Raw genomic sequence first — 21857 nt, 5'->3', positions numbered from 1 at the left:
AGTGACAAAACAGTGCAAAGGATTATTACGGCAAAGTCTGAACGGTAATCATTTTGGTGAATGAAGCAAGTGATTAAGCTCTGATCTTATTAACCTGCTCTGTTATATATGTATCCATAGCAATGTAACAAATTTATTTTACAATAACGTGTACTGTTTGTCATGTTTTTCTATGATTTGAGTCAATAAAAAGAATTTGAAAAAAAAAAAAAAAAACAACTGATTGGTCTCTGAGATTGGAGGTGTGGGTATATTTCCAAGTATTATTTAAAAACAACACTGATTGGTCTATGAGATGCCTGTGGGTGGGGCACGCATCCCCAAAACTCCACCAGCAGTGAGTCCTGTTACTCATTTCTTCAGCAGGTTGATTGGATCTTGGCACCACTCTGGTTCTCCTTTTGTTCAAAAATGATCTTTATTAAGCATTGTTGGCTCAAACCAGCAGCTTGTTAGTACTCCCACTGCCAATAGTCATGACTAGAGCTAACTCTACCTAGGAACATGTGAGCAAGTCATTATTTATGGCACAGATGCTTAAATAAAGATCATTATTCTAAACAAAGGGAAACTGCTATTGTGTCGAGATCCATTAAACTCATTTATTACACGGTCCCATCAAGCACTCCAATAAATGACAAAAACACCAATGCTAAATATCTGCACATTTATTGATTTCTTCATATCTTTACATGTCATAAATTACAAGTAGTTGAAATCGTTACACAAAACAAAACTTCAGAACCACACTTAAACAAAATTCTTAAAAACAGAGTAAAAAATACACTTAGAAAAGAACATGTTCCGGCAGTAAAATATGCACTGACTAAAGCATAAAAAAAAAAAAATTAAATCTGAAAATAATGGACGTCTGATACAGAAGCTGTACAGAGGCTCTGGTGTGTGGGGAAGTGGAGAATGAATGGAAATGCTCATATATCTCTACAAGGAATAACTGGTGGATGACAAACTAATTTTAAGCATATGATGAAAAAAGAGGAACCATATTAATCCTTGTTGTAGGACTGTGAGTCCAATTTCAGTGACTCACACTAGCAGCCCTGTGCTGTCTAAGGTTCACCAAACAAAAATACATCTGAAAAAGTCAGTATTTGGCTTGCATTATTTTACCCTGTATAATAATTCTATGTTAGACTGCAGAGCTGTCTATAACATTTTTGTGGGCTCCATAAAAGGTACAATTTAGGGCTTCCTTGCCTGAGCCCCCCTTCCTTGGGCCCACTTCTACAGTACTACCTGTATCTCCTGGTGGTGGCCTTGCTTGCCTCCTCCTAGGCATAGGTCCCACTGCATATTGTGAAGGCCATTGTACTGGATCCTTAAATAGTGTAACAAACTTGAACTTAAATGAATCTGTAATGATTACAGACTGCTGCCATCACGTGGAACCTCCATTTCAGTCTGGTAGAGTCCTCATGCCTCTGCTATGTTGCTGAAAGCACAGCTTAGCCTATTGCCTGCCAGAAGCAATGCCACAAGGGAACAGAGACTGAACGCGCTCATCCCAATGTAAATTCCCAAAATATAAGTTTTAACAGAGAATCTGGATAGAACGAGTAAAAGTTAAAGTAGCTTTAAAGCAACTCTTAAAAACTTTTAACATAGTCTTTGTCCCTAATGGGCGAAATACACCCTAACTTCTCATCCTGGTGACACTAGGGTTTAAGGGTAAGCTGAACTTCCTAGGAGGAAGCCACTAGTGGCGTATATAAAGGCCACTGGCCCCCTACTCGATATCCTATTGGATGTCAGTGGCATAAAAAAGTGGGAAAATCTCCCAACAGCGAAATCATCAGCAACGATTTTTTTTTGGCTGTAATGAGTTCCACTTTATTTCCCTGCTCTTGTGTTGGGGAACGTTGGGTACAACAAAGCCCCTCAGCCAGTGAAAAGCATATAAAAAAACCTCCCATATTCTAATATCAAGACATAAAAAAAAAACCTTAAAATCACTAAAAAAGTATAATTTATGGGTTAAATTTATTAACATAGCAGTATAGACAGAGGACAATTCTGGGCCTGCCTCACAAAAGGAAATTGACTTTGCAACACATACTGTACAGAGGAAAGATATTTAAAGAAAACCGCAAAGTCCTGTCTGTCATTGTAAAGTGACATCTGGACCTACATTTAATAACATAATTGCGCACAGCACAATAGATAATACTACATGCATTGAAATGCTTAGCTGCATCATATCTTCCAACTACTGGTTGGCACTAGACAGGGTTGTTATAACTGATTACCTTGTAGACAATTTCATGCTAAAAGTGATGCAAGTTCTTTCATTGCTTTCAGTGATCTCCAGATCTGGTGCTATCATGTAGCCAAGACATTTGTATACTTGCATAGTTATTCCCAATCAATGATTGTAGAGATTCTTTTTACAATGGGAACTCTGGAGCTTGTTACTGCAGAAAAAACTTGGCAAAATGGCAGCCCATACGTTGGTAGGTTTCCAGGTTTTATTCCAATGATGGGCGAATGATCTAATCTACACTGGATTTTTTTGTTTACCTTCAAGTGGCAATGTGTGTATCCAAGCCAAAGGCGTGTGGCATGTAGAAATACGCTACTGTGCCAAGTGTGAACAGCGGCATGATGTGCGGGATGATTCCATTTTCGCAATAGGGGTCCTTTTGAAGAGAACCCGAGGTGTGTTTAAAGAATGTTATCTGCATACAGAGGCTGGATCTGCCTATACAGCCCAGCCTCTGTTGCTATTCCAAACCCCCCTAAGGTCCCCCTGCACTCTGCAATCCGACATAAATCACAGCCGTGCTGTGAGGCTGTGTTTACATCTGTAGTGTCAGTCTCGGCTGCTCGCCTGCCTCCTGCATAGCTCCGGTCCCTGCCCCCATCCCTTCCTTCCAATCAGCAGGGAAGGAAGGGATGCAGGCGGGGACCGGAGTTCTGCAGGAGGCGGGGAGAGCAGCAGACTGACACTATAGAGATAAACACAGCCAGCTCTGACAAGCTGTTTGTCAGCAGCGTGGCTGTGATTTATGAGGGATTGCAGAGTGCAGGGGGACCTTAGGGGGGTTTGGGATAGCAAACAGAGGCTGGGCTGTATAGGCAGATCCAGCCTCTGTATGCAGAGAACATTCTTCAAACCCACCTCGGGTTCTCTTTAAGGAAAACTCCACTTTCATTATAAAATAGCATAAAGATAGGTTGGCACGTCAACAAGTTATTTTTTTAATTTATTGTTATTTAAAATCAATCTTTCCACTTCAGTTTGCAGCCTGCTGAGAATTTTCTAAATGACAGTATTCTCAATGTGTACTTCTGTCGTTGCGCTGGTTGCCATAACAACAGTACTCTGGAGTACACACTGTTCATAAACTGCCACCTTGCTACATGAGTAATTATCAGTACAAAGCTGAAGCCATTGCTATTAGTTTTCAAAACCTGGACTAATTAATTGACTAGCAGGAAACCTTCGATCTGTCAGTCTCTGTTAGGAAGGAGTGGTGAATGGTTTTGTGTACATTGACTTAAAGTGGATGAAATTCCAAATCACATCTTTATTCCAAAACAATAAAAGTACAAAATAAATATGAACCAGTATAAGGACTCATTGGTTGTCACTTGATAATTTTGGAATCTTCTAAATTAGCAGCTAAATGAAGTGAAAAGTTTGAAGATTACAGTAATTTCAAAACCCAGTCCCTTGTTTTTAGCCATTCGTTTTATGGTGCGTTTAACCTCCTGGGCGATACAGTAATATCGCCACGGGGCGGCGCAGCACATTTTTTTTTTGAATCATGTAGCTAGCCTAGCGCTAGCTACATGATAGCCGCTGTGCAGTGGCATCCCCCACCCCCTCCAATCGCCTCAGGCGATCAAAGCAAACAGGAAATCCCGTTCAAAACGGGATTTCCTGTTTGGCTTCCCCCGTCGCCATGGCGACGATCGTGATGACGTCAACGACGTCGTGACGTCAGAGGGAGTCCCGATCCCCCCCTCAGCGCAGCCTGGCACTGATTGGCCAGGCTGCGCACGGGGTCTGGGGGGGGCGGCGCGGCGGATCAGCACAGAGCGGCGGCGATCGGTATATACATGCAGCTAGCAAAGTGCTAGGTGCGTGCAACAAAAAAAAATTATGCAAATCGGTCCACTAGGGCCTGAGAAATCCTCTGCGGCGGCTTACCACGAGCTCAGCTCGGGATTATCGCCCAGAGGGTTAATGCTTGTGACCGTAGATAAATTTGCATTTCACTCCATTTTGAAACAAAGTAAGGAAGTGGAAATCTAAGCAGATTACCTATTTCACAACAGAAGTGGAGTTTCCCTCTAAGGGATCTGCATTGCCCAGAATTTCTCTCTCAGAAGCGTGTGATCAAGTTGATTAGTTCATGGAATTGTGTGTCTCTCATGGGTTGGTCGCAATCATGTGATCATGCCTCACTACTATTTCTTGTGCAGGCTGTTATAGGAAGCACAAGTGAGACATGATTATTACCAGCCAATCAGAGACTAGCAAATCAATCACCTGATGAAATTTATCACATGCCTCTCCAACAATTGCTTCTGAAGAGAAAACTGATCATCTTTACCCCAACACGATACCTTTTCCTGTCAATATTGATTGGTATGGGATGGCATCAGCTTTCAAATGCCAGTAAGCAATGGTTTAACATAGTGCATTTATGGTAATGGCAGACAGGACTACATAGAAATGACCCATTCCGCAGCACGTACTCACTCAACAAATGTCTTCTCAACTAGTGCCAGTACACAAAGGGCCTGATCCAGTTCACCTTCTCTCCAAGGCAATATATTCACATTTAGCAATATAATGCCTTTTAAGCCTTCAGCAAGCAAGAAAATACTTAATTTTGAAAGTAATTTTTTATCTAATTTTTTGTACTTTTCAATTGTAGAGTGCTGAAAAAATATTTGAAACAGAAGATGAAAGTTATCTCCTAGGAGAAAAAAAGTGAATTGGATCGGGCCCCCAGTCTTGTTTCATCTGCATAATGGGATGCCAGACGAAGGACTACTACCCTGCTGTCAATAAAAGTAGCGTGTTTCTGGCAATGCTTACTGGGAGGAATGATTGTAGATGCATATTAGTCTACGAATCCCAGCCACACAGTAGAAAAAGAACAATGAGGTTCTGCTCATTGAATAAGCCTTAGCAACTGTATTAGCCAGCTCAACTGGTAACAAAACAGTGCTATAAACTTACAAATAAATACTTTTATACAGGGACTAGTGGCAGTAGCTGGTGAGACAGCGCCATCATACAATTGGGGTCTGGCATCCCCTACTGGGGACAACACTCTGACATTAGGCACAGTTACCTTTACAAGAGAGCAATCAATTACATTACAGATACTGTATTGTGACATAAATCATTTTTAAGATCAAACCAGAAAAAAAAATACATCTCAATCAAGTTACAGTTTTTTTGAAATAACATTAAAAATTGTAAAAACAAAAACATATAGTTATATTTATAACAAAGCATTTCACACTTTTAGAACAAAACAATATCAAATGCTGTTAAAAATTATTATTTTAACTGTAAGAAAAAGTGCTATTTCGATATTTGTGTAGCAGATGAGATACATCCAGCAAAAAAGGTGTCTCTTTAAATTGCCAATAATTAACAGTTAACCAATTTACATTGTTCAATGTAATCCTTGCACACATACAGGTGGAATAATGATAAATCATAGAAACAAAGAATTAACAATCGATTGAATGTAAAGAATGTGTATGGTCTAACAATAACAGAGCAGTACTTGGGTACATAAAGTATACTTTACAAGTTTGATGAACTTCCATGGTCATAACACAAACATGGTCTTAAAATCAACCAACAACGGAACAATAAATTAATACTTTTCCCATATATTGAAGAAGTCAAAATTCAACATGTAAACATTGGCTCATTCGATTTTAACATAATGTGAGGGTGGAGGAAAGAATCTAGAAAGGTATTTCATTATTCATACCATACCTAAAATATACCTATAAATAGCAAAAAGGGAGAAATTTAGCCTATCTCTATATTGTACAAAATAAATGTATTTAATTCTCTTTTTACAATTTCTAATATTTTTAATTGTAAAAAAAAATTCCCATATTTTATAAACCATCAGGATTAGATGCCAGAGGCTGAAAGTGCACTCAGTGTTCACAATTTTGTAATTATTAGGTGTAACTTCTTAAGAGAAGAAATTGCCAAATGATTAAGGTCGCATTAACAGTGCCAGGTTGCGGAGCTTAATAATTATAAAGTCTTATAACGCTGCTTACCGCACTGCAATGATAATCCTATGGGACATTCACAGTACGACGTTAAAGTCACGTTGAAAATGTTGCGTTGTGGTAACTCACTGCTTGCAGTGAGTTACCTCTTAACGCTGACAAGTTGCAAACTTTATCGTCACATTAATACGCAACGTCCCACTGTGAATGCGACCTTAGGCTAACTTGTTTTTTTCATCCACTTTATAAACAGACTCTGTTTATAGCTCATATGGCCTGAAAGAGGTACTTTACAAAAGCATATACATTCCCTATCTGTCCATTGAAGGTAGGATAATGTAGAAAAATTAATATTATTTCTTTATTTCAAGGCAATGGCCTCAAAGAGTAATATAAGGATATATCCATAACTAGCTTACGTTACAATTTTACATTTTGGGCTTCTGTTTTTACTCCTGTCATAGTTTTAATTGGTAGTGGGGCTAAATAGAGATTACATATGTAAAGGAATGAATCCGGCAGATTCAACATGTAATAATTTGGTAAATTTTTGCAAGTGAAAATTTTATTAATACTTAAAAAATAAAATATTCTTTGAATATTTAAAGATGTGCTCAATATATGCTACAGCTCAAATAAAGCAATCACTAAATAAACGACGACTCTGAAAATCTTAAATTTGCACAAAAATAAAATATAGCATGCTGAAAACACTTTAAAAAGAGACAGGTGAATAACACCAAATAATTCAGCCTAATTTAGTTAAAAAATATTTTTACTTAAAGGAGATTTTTTCTTGATAAAAAAAAAAGTTAAACAAGGCAAAAAAAACAACTTGGCTGGATTATCTGTATCCTTCTCCTTTGCTAAAGGAGATAAATCCATATGTCTATAAGACATATGATTTAAATAATTTGGCATGTACTGTATCTGTGGTATAACAGATACTAAAGTCCAGCTAGTGAACTTTCTATTATACATCTTTTTGCCGCCTTACGCAGCTTATCGAAAGCACCAGATGCAAAAAGCCCTCCTTCATTCAGAATAAAACGTCTTCATTTTGTATTAAGATCTGTACAACTTGTTTTTGATGTCTCATGTCATTTAAAGAAGTCAGAGCATTCTCTTCTGGAGGCCGCATCAGTGTTGGCCCAAAGACAATGCTAAGGTTTTCTGCCCCCATAAGATTGTCCTTCTCATTCTCTGACACCCTGCAATAAAAAGACATAATACTAAATGTAACATAAATATGACATGCAATAAAATACATAATGCAAAATGTAACATAAATATAACATTCAGTTCCTGCTATCAAATGTAAATTCCAGCCAAACTTACACATTTGGCGAAAGCAGACATAAAGACAACAAAGCGTACACCAGCTATTGCCTTTGGGCTGGTTCAGACAGACGCTTGTGGAGTGTTTACCGCAAGCGTTCGCTTCAAGTGAATGGGAGCGTTTACACCGAGCTTTTGCGTGCGTTGACACGATCGCGGCGCTCAGGTCCCGATTTTCGCTAGCGTTTGAGCTGCCCCTGGAAGCGACATATAGCTTCCAGGGGGTGGCCAACTGCGACGGCTAATGTTCCCCTAGGGGAAGAAAAAACGCGACCGCATCGGAACACGACGCAAAGGCTACTGAAAGCCTGACCGTGCAGCCGCGCAACGCCCCCAAATGCGACGCCACGCAGACGTCCGTCTGAACCAGCCCTTTGTTTTTTTTACTCATGATAAACAGAAGTCTGCCTTCTTGAAACAGAAGGTATTTGCGATGATTCAGGTTGGCGTGAGCTCTGAGGCTGACACATCATTGCATTCCAGTAGTTCTGGAGTCGTGGTTAGCTATCAGGGATGACAAAGGGATTATTTGCATATTCAGCAGTGATGCATTGTGGGACACCTCAACTCACTCCAACCTGAATAATCTCAAATACCTTCTGTTTTAAGAAGGCACACTTCTATTCTTCATGTCATCTTTAGCAAGCAGGATTTTTGGTCCTTTGTAGCCCCTTGCCCACTCCTAGTTCTGGTTCACCATGAGCTTGCTGGGCAATCTGTAACTTTTTTTGAATCATGAAAATGTTAAAGTACTCTACACCACACCACTGTGTAAGCTGCTGTTGTCCAGCAGCCCGGTGTTCTCAGAATGTCTATTACTAAGCCTGGGACTCTACATATCAGAAATTGGAGCAGCATCATGGCTGAGTGGTCAGCAATCTTGCCTTGCAACTCTAGATCTATTGGTTTGATTAGTACCAGGATGGCTATTTGCATGAAGTTCCTATTCAATCCTAATATTTGCATGGATTTCCTTTGGTTGCTTCACTTTCCTCCCACCACCAAATACTTGTAGGCTTATCCATTTCCATCCAAACTGGCCTTAGATTATGCTGGGGGCATCAAAGTGTGGTCCCCTTTAACCTTTTCGGGACCGGCCACCTACCCCCCTTAAGGACCAGGCATTTTGCGCGGGAGGGAGGTGCGCGCGTTTCGGGGGGTCAGGCGGCCGGATCCCGTCTGTGGCTGGCTGGATTTGTGTCCCCCCATGGTGGCCTGTGCCCCCCCTTCTGCCAGCAGCCTTCACTCACCTTCCAGGCTCCAGCGATGAGCCGCATGGGACCCTCTTCCCCGGCCGGCATCTCCGTTCTGTCTGATGACCAGTTCCGGGTCGCGGCTTGATGACGTCATCAAGCCGGGACCCAGCACTGACGTCAGACGGAGCGGAGATGCCGGCCAGAGCGGAGGGAGGCGCCGATCGTCGCGGGAATGGCAGGGAGGTGAGTGGATCCTCTTCTTTTCTCCCCTGCCGCCGCAGCTTTCAAACTGATCACTACGATCTGACGGCGATCGTAGTGATCACGTGATGAGCAGCCATACGCGATGGCTGCTGATCACTCGGGGGAGATGTCGGCTGTCATATGACAGCTTAATCTCCCCCTCTGGGTGCGCACGATCGTGCCGGGAGCGGGAACTGCGGGCCGGCGTAGATCCTACGCCGCATCAGGCTAGAACAGCCACAAGTGCGGCGTTGAATCTAATGCACGCGGTCCCGAAAAGGTTAATAGTATGCCAATGCTATATAAATTGGTAAAATGAACATAGATAGTATGACTAAGGACTAGGGTGATCTGAAACATGTCAGCTGCATTGCCCTATAGATTGATCAGTGTTTTGTCCTTCTTTATCCTCTTGAGGACCACAGACTTACATCCCTTTGGTGACCAGACCAGGTGACCAGACCATTTTTTACAATTCAGCACAATTCCGCTTTAACAGTGTGCTGCACGGCCATACAACTTAGCACACAAATGAATCTTGCCTCCTTTTCTTGCCACCAACAGAGCTTTCTGTTGGTAGCATCTGATTGCTGTTGTCATGTGTTTTTTTTTATTAATTTAATTGTAAATCTTTTTTTTTATAAAAATCCCTATTTTTTTTTTAAATGTATGCCTCCGCCCCGAGACCCAATCACGCTGAATACCTCTGATAGGCATCAGCCTATGAGAGGGATTGCTTTGTCAGCCTCTCCTGGGGACAGCTCAGTGTACCCCCGTACAGCGCTGCTCTAGATCGCAGTGCTGTACAAAAGGAAAACTGCTTTTTTTTTTTCTTTAACAGTTTGCCAGCCGCGATCGCACCTGGCAAGCTGATCACGGAGCCCGGCTCTGTTTATTTATGGAAAAATTCCGTGAAATGTGCATCGCAGGAGGACGCATATACGCATCCTGGAGAAACGAGGAAGCCACTCTGCGGCCGCCATCCTGCGTTGGTTATACAGGTGAAACTTAAAAAATCTGAATATTGTGCAAAAGTCCATTTATTTCAGTAATTAAACTTAAGAGGTGAAACTAATATATGAAACAGGAACCCTTTGCAGGTGTTTTGGATTAATCAGCTGATTAGAGTCTGACACTGAGCCTAGAATATTGAACTATTCCACAATATTCTAGTGGTCTGAGATTTTGGGGTTTTCATAAGCTGTAGTCCAGCCTTTCTCAACCTTTATACCCTGGAGGAACCCTGAAAATACCTTTTGGATCTCAGGGAACCCCTGCAAACAATTTTTTGATCTTGAGGAACCCCTGTATATTTTTTGCAGGAGGCATGGTATTTAAAAGTAGGTGTGGCTGTTTGTTTCTCTACACCCTATTACACTGCCACTCATTATACTGTCTCCTTATCCTAGTGCTTTTTATTAACGTGCTCATTATTATTCTGACCCCCAATTTAGCACTTCTTTGTACAGTAGCCCCTATTATAATGTGCTCTATCATACTTCCCCCACAATGGGGGAAATGCCAAGGGACCCCTGCAGAGTACTCAAGGAACCCTGGGGTTTCAGGGAGCCATGGTTGAGAAAGCCTGCTGTAAGCCACAATCATCAAAATTATAACAATCTAAAGACTTGAAATATCTCACTGTGCATATAATGAGTCTATTTCATATATTAGCTTCACCTTTTACACTGAATTACTGAAATAAATGGACTTTTGCAAGATATTCTAACTTTTCGAGTTTCACCTGTAGATAGCACGTGTAATACAAGTTTCTACCGGACAAAGTCTCTCATAAGTCCCATTACAAGCAAGAAGTTTTAAATCAGGATGATACCATTTATACCCTACTGCTACTAAGTCCCATTACATAAACCTCAGATATGAACTAATAATTCATGTCTATTTATTTATGCATTTAAAAACCATTACAAGCCATGAGCAGGGTAACAGCGCCTGCACCTAATGACTGATAAGAAGCAATTGCACCATATTACACAACAGTTAATTGTCCCTGATACACTCTGGCCAAGTGGCCTGAACTTCAGCTCAGTTAAGAGCCTGTCCAGGCCCACTTGTGCTTCATAAGCCAAAGAGAATGATTCAGATGACAAACAACACTCACATGTGTTATGTGGTGATGGGCAAGTGGCCAATCCCCATATCAAGCTCAAAGTCAAATGTATATAAAAACAGTGTGCACAAGATTGTCTCTAAGTGCACCACACAATATTCTAATAATGAATAAGTTGCTTTAAGACTCAGACACATACAGTGGGATGCGAAAGTTTAGGCAACATTGTTAATCGTCATGATTTTCCTGTATAAATCGTTGGTTGTTATGATAAAAAATGTCTGTTAAATATATCATATAGGAGACACACACAGTGATATTTGAGAAGTGACATGAGGTTTATTAGATTTACAGAAAGTGTGCAATAATTGTTTACATAAAATTAGGCAAGTGCATACATTTGGGCACTGTTGTCATTTTATTGATTCCAAAACCTTTAGAACTAATTATTGGAAGTCAAATTGGCTTGGTAAGCTCAGTGACCCCTGAAGTACATACACAGGTGAATAAAATTATAAAAAATAATATTTAAGGGGGTCGATTGTAAGTTTCCCTCCTCTTTTAATTTTCTCTGAAGAGTAGCAACATGGGGGTCTCAAAAAAACTCTCAAATGATCTGAAGACAGAGATTGTTCACCATCATGGTTTGGGGAAGGATACAGAAAGCTGTCTCAGAGATTTCAGCTCTCTGTTTCCACAGTTAGGAACATACTGAGGAAATGGAAGACCACAGGCTCAGTTCAAGTTGAGGCTCTAAGTGGTAGACCAAGAAAAATCTCGGATAAGCAGAAGCGACAAAGGGTGAGAACAGTCAGAGTCAACCCACAGACCAGCACCAAAGATCTACAACATCATCTTGCTGCAGATGGAGTCACTGTGCATTGTTCAACCATTAGGCACACTTTACACAAGATGCTGTATGCGGGAGTGATGCAGAGGAAGCCTTTTCTCCGCCCACAGCACAAACAGAGATGTTTGAGGTATGCTAAAGCACATTTAGACAAGCCAGTTTCAATTTCGAATAATGTGCTGTGGACTGATGAAATTAAAATTGAGATATTTGGGCATAACAAGGGGCATTATGCATGGAGGTAGAAGAACACAACATTCCAAGAAAAACACCTGCTACCTACAGTAAAATATGGTGGTGGTTCCATCATTCTGTGGGGCTGTGTGGCCAGTGCAGGCACTGGGAATCTTGTCAAAGTTGAGGGATGGATTCCACTCAGTATCAGCAGATTCTGGAGACCGATGTCTAGGAATCAGTGACAAAGCTGAAGCTGTGCTGGATCTTTCAACAATACAATGACCCTAAACAATGCTCAAAATCCACTAAGGCATTCATGCATGCAGTGGAACAAGTACAACGTTCTAGAATGGCCATCTCAGTCCACAGACCTGAATATAATTGAAAATATTCGGTGTGAGTTAAAAAGAGCTGTCCATGTTTAGAAGCCATCAAACCTGAATGAACTAGAGATGTTTTGTAAAGAGGAATGGTCCAAAATACCTTAAACCAGAATCCAGACTCTCATTGGAACCTACAGGAAGCGTTTAGAGGCTGTCATTTCTGCAAAAGGAGGATCTACTAAATATTGATTTTATTTCTTTTTTGTGGTGCCCAAATTTATGCACCTGCCTCATTTTGTTTAAACAATTATTGCACACTTTCTGTAAATCCAATAAAGTTTATTTCACTTCTCAAATATCACTGTGTGTGTCTCCTATCTGATATATTTAACTGACATTTTTATCGTAACAACCAACGATTTATACAGGAAAATCATGGTGATTAACAAGGTTGCCCAAACTTTTGCATCCCACTGTATGACACAAACTGATGGACCTTACTTAAATGACCACTATTGTGAATACATGTAAACATTCTCCCAGAGTAAAATGAGCTACAAATTCATTTTCTGCTATTTCACTTTCACTTACAGTAGGTTGTAAAATTCTGACAGATCTGACAATATGCAAACTTACTTTTTAAGATGGATCATCAGGTACCTCAGTGTCTCGTAATGTGCAGGTGGCAGGAGCATCAATGCTTCATGTATAGCTTCTAACCTCTCGTCTGTGTTGGATATTTCTAAAAACAGAAAATGCGGATATGTTAAATTTCCCTGGAAGCTTCATATCTCTGGCCAGACATGTTTTAAGTGCTACAAGTGGCCAATGCTTTCAATGATTGTTTTCATTAAGGTGCGCATCTATTAAGAGCCGAACAGAAACACAGATGTCTCAAAGAATGCTTCCCTACAATCTGAAAGTTGTACTAGGGAGTACAATATGCAAAATGTGGTCTTGCTCAACCGAGCGCCGACTGCTTTACACAGCAGGACATCATGACAGCGTCTTACATAGGACTACATGCGCCCCCCTTAGCGGTTGCCATGGTAGCGGGCAGAGCCGGGACAAGGTCCTCCAGCACCCAAGGCTGAGACACCAAAGTGCGCCCCTCCATCCCTGCCACCCCAGCCATCACACACTGATTGCTATTAGACTAAGAGGCGCCACAGGGCCCACAACCTCCCTAACACCTTAATATCTAGTCATATGGCTTACAGTCACTGCCATATATCCCCTTTTCTTATTTCTTTCTGCTTCAAACACAATTAGGAATGACAGCTGAATGAATTCTGCGCCCCATCCTACACTGCGCCCTGAGGCTGGAGCCTCTCCAGCCTATGCCTCGGCTCGGCCCTGGTAGCGGGGATGACTGTCCCAGACACAGGAAGTAGCGAGCATGAGCTGATGTCACGTGTACTGGGCCAGTAGACACCAATCCCCCATCACTTGGAATCTCAGGGGCGGGCTGCACTCTGCTACATAGATGCAGGTATTTAAATTGGATCCGAGATAAACTTTTACAATTGTGTCCCTTTCCTATAGTTTATAGGGCATTCCTCAAGCCAAATACTTTTTTGTTTTTGTTTTAATACTTTTATTCCCTATAAACTAAACAAGCCTCGCCCACAGCTTTTCAGAGTGCCAATGCATTTTCAGACAATAGCAAGGGCTTACAGGAGCTCCGTCTGGGCAAGAGGAGGGGGAGGTGTTACTAGCCATTGATTTCAAAGGCAGAGGGGAGGCGGGAGAAGGAGAGGGGACTGAATTTACTCACAAGAAAGCTGATAGCTTCTCCAGCCCTAAAGCTGGCCATACACTGGCCCGATTTGCCGCCGTTTCGACAGCAGATTCGATCACTGAGATCAAATCTGCTGCCAATCGTTCGCGCTACACGCCGAATTTCGATCCATTTCTTCCGATCCCGTCGATTGCTCCGTGCGGAAAATTACCGTCGATCGCCCGCGGGTAGGGAGCGTGTCGCTAGCGGCGTTCGAGTGCCCGACGACCGACGCAATAGAGCCGCAATACATTACCTGCTCCGCCGGCGCGACTGCCCCCGGTCACCGCTGCTCCGTCTCCACTCTGGTCTCCGGCATGCTTCAGTTCCTCCTGCCCGGCAGGAAGTTTAAACAGTAGAGGGCGCTCTACTGTTTAAACTTCCTGCCGGGCAGGAAGAAGTAAAGCATGCCGGACCTGGAGACCAGAGCGGAGACGGAGCAGCTGTGACCGGGGGCAGTCGTGCCGGCGGAGCAGGTAATGTATGCGGGCATGCGGGCGGGGTGGAGGAGCGGCGGCAGCAGCACCACCACCACAACAGATTGTGAACGGTTTCAGGCTGAAATCGGTTCACAATCGGTTTGCAGCAAAGAAAGCCATACGATCCCTCTCTGATCAGATTCGATCAGAGAGGGATCTGTTGGTCGAATCTGATGGCAAATCGACCAGTGTATGGCTACCTTTAGCCTGTGACAAAATTACTAAACAAACATGGCTGCCCTCATTGTATCACAGGACTAAATAATCATACACTTTTTAAACTTTTGCAGTTAGATTTGCTGTGTAAACTATCTAAACTTTAGATAAGATATATAGACAAGTTACTTGTTATAGTTAGTTTTTCATCTCGGATCCGCTTTACCACATTTGCACAGAGGCAAATCAGCTCTGATAGGGGCTGTTATACTGCTGAGAATTTTTGGTGGTTGGTGTTGTAAATATTGACTTTTGTTTATGCACTGTACACTTGTTCACTTCCTGACGAAGCCCTTCAGGCTGTAACACGTTGAAGTTTGTGTCACTGTACATATTTGCACTCTTGTATCCCTGCAGTGTTAGATACAGCAGTCTTCTCATAGGGAGCTGCACGCTTGGGCCATCAGGTGTTAGTACCTGTGCTCTCATTATACATCAAGCTAATGACCTCACTGGTGTTCTTGTGGCTCACCTAGGAAGCTGTTATATACATTGATAACTTTTATGTGTGTGAGATAGCTACACCCCTCCCTGTGATTCTGACGTATTGGGGAGGTGGGGGATCAGGAAAGACTCTAACACACGTGTAGGTTTACAGCTTTTTAAATTGTTGTCTGACGCATAGCAACTATTTATATTGAGAAGCTACGTTGTTATTGTAAAAAAGGGCACATTATCATTTTTGTACATAGGTAGGGGCGTCCCTGAGACCACATTTTTGCAAATAAGTGGGAGGAGCCACCAGATTATCAGCCACTTGGCCTCTAACTAATGCAGAGACCGAGGCAAGGTCACATGGTGAACAGGCAGCTGAGAGCTTAGTGCTGTAAGGGGAGGTCACAGGGCCACAATGCTATACCAGGCCTGGCCACTTCAATGACAGCAACAGGCTGAAGATGAGGGGGAGGAGCCAAGTATAAAACATTTATTGCAGCTAGGGTTGCAATTTCAAAAATTTACACCCCCAGCAGGACTTTTCTCTTATGTGAAAATGCGCAATGCACATGTGAATTCCACTTTATGTATGAGACCTTTAGGGTAGGAACACACTAGGCAGAATCACATATGCATTTTCCATAGAACATTCTGGAAAACGCATATGCAATTCTGCATAGTGTGTTCCTACCCTTAAATATCTCATCAGTATCTATGTTAGAGGTATGATCAGTTTTACAATATTTCCTACAATATATTTAAAAATCCATGACTGACATTCACTAGTAGTGTCAGAGCAAAAGGCAATGCTTAGATGTCAAGATGCATACACACATCCAATCTTAATTGGCCAATTTCACCACTTTCATGTAGTAAGGGAACTTACCCATTCTAAAGCTGAGTACACACGTACGATAACGATCGTTCGAAAACGAACGATAACGACAATCGGACCGATAATCGTGCGTTCCAAATTTTCCAACAATCGTTTTTTTTGGACGATAACGACCGTTATTGTTCAATCCGACCGATCCAACCCGGCGGATTTTTTCGAAAGATAATCGCTCAATCGTTGCAGTGTGTACAAAGATCGTCCGATAATGATTATCTGTGGAGTAGTACGCATGTTCTTATTGCCTGTCATAACGTCACTCCCGTTTGGGCACGCATTTTTTTATCGTTCGTCGTTCAGTACTTTATACTTATGTCATTCACGTGTGTACACAATCGTTCATTACGAACGATCTTTTCGGTCTAATTTGAATATCGTGTAAACGTCACGAATCGTTCGTAACGAACGATCTTTATCGGACGTGTATACGAACCTAAAGTATTAAAAATCTGTTGGTCTTCATACAATGTGGAAGTGGAAACATTGGCCAATTAAGATTGGATGTGTGTATCAGGGTTTAGCCACAGGTGGAAGATTGAGTCCTTCCATGCCAGTAAATAAAGACAAATGTTTGGATATAGAGTGTAAAATGATCAAAGAACACATTGAATTGTTGCCACTCTTTTTAAAATCAGTTTGCTGGCAATAATTGACCACATGCAGACTATAAGACTGCAAATTCAGCTCAAAGTTTGTAATTTGTGAAGAACGGCAAAGTAAAGAGCCAGAAGTCCTATCAGTCTCAACTTATGATATAATAAAATTGTCATGCAGAAAAATAATTACACTCTTATCTGATCAGTGACCTTTGAAAGTATAATTACCAGACAAGGTCACACTGAGCTCTGAGGTAGGCGAGGAGAGCGCAGGAATGTCTCTGGAGTTTCCTGGTCATGCAGGTTTACAAGTCTTATATAGTACAAGTATTTGGATGGACAATGGTGGTATACTTGTCATTAAATGTGTTATGCCTGGTACACACAATGAGATTTTATGGCAGATTTACTGCCAAATCGATTATTTCCAACATGTCCGATCTGATTTCCGATCGATTTTCCAATCACACTTTTATGGAAAAGCTATATGAAATCAGATCAGACATGTTGGAAATAACTGATCTGACAGTAAAGTAAATCTGCCAGAAAATCTCATCATGTGTACCAGGCATTACAGGTGTACAGGTTGCTGCTGGCTCTTGTTAGTAATGTGCACAAAAAACAGGAGATAAGGATGTTTTCTACAAAACAATCATACAGATACACTGCGTGGTGGCTTAGTGGATAGCACTCCCTGCAGTGCTGTGTCACTGGTTGGAATCTCAGCCAGGGCACTATCTATATGGAGTTTGTATGTTCTCCTCATGTCTCAGGTTTCCTTCCACACCCCAAAAACATACACATAAGCTAACGCCCCCCTCCCCCCAATTAACACTAGACTACAATGAACTATGGTAAGGATTAGATTGTGAGACCCTCTGAAGGACAAATAGAGACATACCTATATACTCTATTGTATGAAAACAGAGATCTGGTGGGCGCAATCAATCCTGAACAATCACATTACCGTGGCAGATATTTTTTCATATTATTATTTTTATTTATTGTATTTATAAAGCGCCAACATATTACGCAGCGCTGATAGTGCTGATAGATACGATCACAACTGGTTTTGACATTGGGAATAGTTTGGGTTCTTTATTGCTGTGGATTAATTGAATAACATATTTTTGTTCAATGATCTTATTGAAAAATACGATAGTTTGTTACAATTTGCACCATTAAAGCGGAATATAACCCTGCATTTCAACTTTGCTCTAAAATATTATTTACAGTATATTATATGCAACCAGCATTTTTTTTTTACTAGACCAGCATTGGAAGGGTTACACAGGGCTTTAAAGTCCCTGGAGATTTTTGCAGACGCATCCGAACTTGAGTTAGATACTTTTTGTTTACATAAAATGTATCTAAGTGTTTATTGTGACTCATCCCTCTCACTGAGAAGGAGTTGGAGGACAGCCAAAGAGTGTGTAACATTTCTAAATATATACATATAACTAAATAGAATGTAACTATCTGAACGTCTGCACGGAACTTAAAACCTCTGTGTTTAACCCTTCCAATGCTGGTCTAGTAAAAAAAAAAATGCTTTTTGCATATAATATGCTGTAAATAATGTTTTAGAGCAAAGTTGAAATGCAGGGTTATATTCCGCTTTAAGGGGCACATTTAGTATAGCCATACTACCACTTTAAGAGAACTGTTTATAAACAGTCACTGCATATTACTATATATACATCAAAACTGAGCTCAATTATACACATTAGAGAGATTTGGGGAAAACCTGTTTTGCTTATCTCTTGATATACAATATTCTTTGATGGCTGAGTAGCGTGACCAAGCCAAAGTAATTTGTTTGTTCAGTATAGTCATCATTCCTCTGTTTTCCATACAAGTGAAATTCAATATTAAAAAAAAAAAAGAAGTATGATTTAGATTGGAGCTACATAAGTCATTCATTCTAATTATTGTTCTAATGTGCACACCGCTGTGAATGAGTTCTAATATAAGTCATTTTTCCCAGTCGTGAAAACAGGACATTTTTGATTCACCCCCTGCTGCTCAGTAATGTCCAAATGAATGCCCTCTTTCTGCATCCTATACATTTTTCTATCATCCTATACACCTGCAGTAGTCAGCACACTGACATATCCATTGGGCACTTTACTGATGGCAAGCTTGCATGGGATGGCCACATTTGTCTGTGCAGATATAACCAGGTTATAATGTTTCCCAACACTAATGTGATATGTAGATATGAACAGAGGGAATTATATTGTTTTATTTTTTGCCTCTACTACTTTAACCTGTTGTGAAAGTAGGCTCTTCTTGCTCCATGTGCACCTGCAGTGATCACTCTTCCACCCCTGCTACACTCAGCCATTTAATGACAGCTAAGCTCCGTGCGTGGATCTGGAGCCAATTTCTGATTGGCTCCTGACCCTGTAAGCCAACCACAGTGATCACAGAGGAAAAATAAAAAAAGGCTCTGAATACCTCATTTTATTAATGATAATTTTATTATTTATAAGTCTGTCGTTAAAGGGAACCTGAACTAATTAGATGCATATGCTGCCTTACAGCTACCGCATTTTAAAAATGCCATTTTCCTATTTTGTTGCCTTTGTTGATCTTTTGGGTTCAGTAGTTTCACACAGCTGCCATAAACATGTAGCCAGTGAAGTCAGAACATCTAATCTGCTTGATCATTAGGAGTCAGTGACTGGGCCCCCTGCCAAGCAGCCTAATCTGTTCTATGTGGGCAGAAAGGGAGATAGTAGGATAGTGGCTGCAGCTAAATCACAATATACTGTAGTTGGATGCGTATTATTCAACTTGGCAGATCCAAGAAGGTGGTGCTGCCATCACTGGTACCACATGCTACACTGTCACCCCAAACTATCCTGAAAGATAAAAAGCCATCACAGGTCTCACCAGACAACTTTAAGGCAATTTATAGTATATGTCCTTTCTAAATGACTCAACCTATCATGAAACTTCTGAAAGTTTTTGAAAAATTGTGATGTCATCCTGTGCGTTTCAAGAAAGCAGAATTAACTACTAACCGCACGCCGTGCAGTATATTCACAGCCTGGAAAAGGTTGCTGGGTGCACCAGGGCCGTGAATAGAAGTCTGCAGTGGCATGCATTACCGTTACCGCTGGTTAGCGGGGAGATGAATGAATGGGAACGCAGTTCCCATTCATTAATCTAAGTCCCCGATTCAATGAATGCCGGCGTCTATGAGACGCCTGCATTCATTGTATCTTTCCTGTTGTTAAGTGCCACGCATTACTTCGATTCACATGCTTACGTACATGAATCGGAAATGATGACTGAGGACATCTTGTGGCCAAACAGTAAATTACACCAAAATTCATTTTTATTTAATAAAAAAAACCCACACTGAGTCTTATAATTAACTATTTCCCTCCCACACCCTCCAATAGTACCCAAACTTTTTGTTTTGTATAGGAAAAAACCTTAGGGACTGAACTTTTTTAATATTTATGTCAAGAGGGTATATTACTATTAATTTTTAATGAACGGGCTTGTAATTAGTGATGGACACAAAAATGAAAAAATGAACCTTTATTTCCAAATAAAATATTGGCGCCATACATTGTACTATGGAATTTTTTTAAACGTTGCAATAATCGGGACAAATGGGCAAATAAATTGTGTGGCTTTTGTCCACAGTAGAACGTTTTATTTTAACACTTTAAAGAGAAACTCCAACCTAGAATTGAACTTTATCACAATCAGTAGCTGATACCCCCTTTTACATGAGAAATATAATGATTTTCACAAACAGACCATCAGGGGGCGCTGTATGACTGATTTTGTGCTGAAACCCCTCCCACAAGAAGCTCTGAGTACCGCACTACTCTGGGCAAACTGCCACAATGTAACAATGTTCACAGACAGGAATTAGCTGTTTACAGCTGTCTCTAACAGCCAAAACAGCTAGGAGCAGCTACATAACCTGCCCACAGTAAAAATGCCACCATGTAATAAATGTCAGAATGGAGAGGAAAGATTTTACAATGAGCAAACACTGACTAAATCATTTATACATAATTATGGTAAAAAATGAAGCACTTTTTTTACTACATTATTTTCACTGTAGTTCCTCTTTAAAGAGACTCTGTAACAACATGTTTAGACTTTATTTCTTCTATCCTATAAGTTCCTATACCTTTTCTAATGTGGTCTGTCTTACTGCAGCCTTTCCTAGTTGCACAGTGGCTGTATTAGCACTGTTGTATAATCTAATCTTCTTTCCTCTGATGGCTTTGTCGGGCTCAGGCACTCAGGCAGGAATGTGCTGGTCTGCTTGTGATAGGATAGAAGCTATACACACCCTCTCCACGCCCCCCTGCAGGCTCTGTGTGAGTCACAGACTGAGCTCCTCACAGCCTATCACATTCTGGTTAGCAGCCATGTCTTTTGTAAACACTGCCTAAAACTGCCAATTACAAGCCAGGATCGCAGCAGGGAGTGGCAGGAACAGCACAGAGGGGCCCAGGAGAACATAATAAATAGAATGGTATGCTTTTTATTGCAAGAATTTTAGAGTACAGATTCTCTTTAGTGGCCAAAAACTGAGAAATAATGCATTTTTTCAATTTTTTTCTTATTATTCCAATTAAAATGCATTTGGGATAAAAATTCTTAGCATACTGTACCTCCCAAAGAAAGCCTAATTGGTGGCGAGAAAAACACAATATAGATCATATCAATGTGATTAGTTGTGATTAAGTTATTGGTGAAAGAAAGGGAGGAGCACTGACAAGTGAAAATTGCTCTGGTCCACAAGGGGAAAAAAACCCTCAGTGGTCAAGTAGTTAAACACAGAGTAGAGTAAGGAACACAGGGTTAAAGAGACACTGAAGCGAGACTAAATCTCGCTTCAGCTCTCATATATAGCAGGGGCACGTGTGCCCCTGCTAAAACGCCGCTATCCCGCGGCTAAACGGGGGTCCCTTCACCCCCAACCCACCCCCCGCAAAAGATGGTCGGCAAGTTGGTCGTAGAAATATTCTTCCTGGAGG

General features: G+C 41.1%; 1 protein-coding gene across 3 annotated transcripts in view; it reads right to left on the bottom strand.

Annotated features, from left to right (window-relative positions):
- Positions 1 to 652: 652 nt before the first annotated feature.
- The window catches only part of CHN2 (chimerin 2), a 426701-nt gene continuing 405496 nt past the window's right edge, over positions 653 to 21857 (bottom strand). For all 3 annotated transcript variants that reach the window (XM_068236077.1, XM_068236078.1, XM_068236079.1), the window contains 2 exons: positions 13078 to 13183; positions 653 to 7454 (listed from right to left, as the gene is read on the bottom strand). In XM_068236077.1, coding sequence (XP_068092178.1) covers positions 7283 to 7454; positions 13078 to 13183 — 278 coding nt within the window. In that variant the 3' untranslated portion in view covers positions 653 to 7282. The remainder of the gene's footprint in view (positions 7455 to 13077; positions 13184 to 21857) is intronic.

The sequence above is a fragment of the Hyperolius riggenbachi genome, chromosome 5, assembly GCF_040937935.1.
Source record: "Hyperolius riggenbachi isolate aHypRig1 chromosome 5, aHypRig1.pri, whole genome shotgun sequence".
Classification (NCBI taxonomy): Eukaryota; Metazoa; Chordata; class Amphibia; order Anura; family Hyperoliidae; genus Hyperolius; species Hyperolius riggenbachi.
This window is presented reverse-complemented; position numbering and strand designations above follow the sequence as displayed.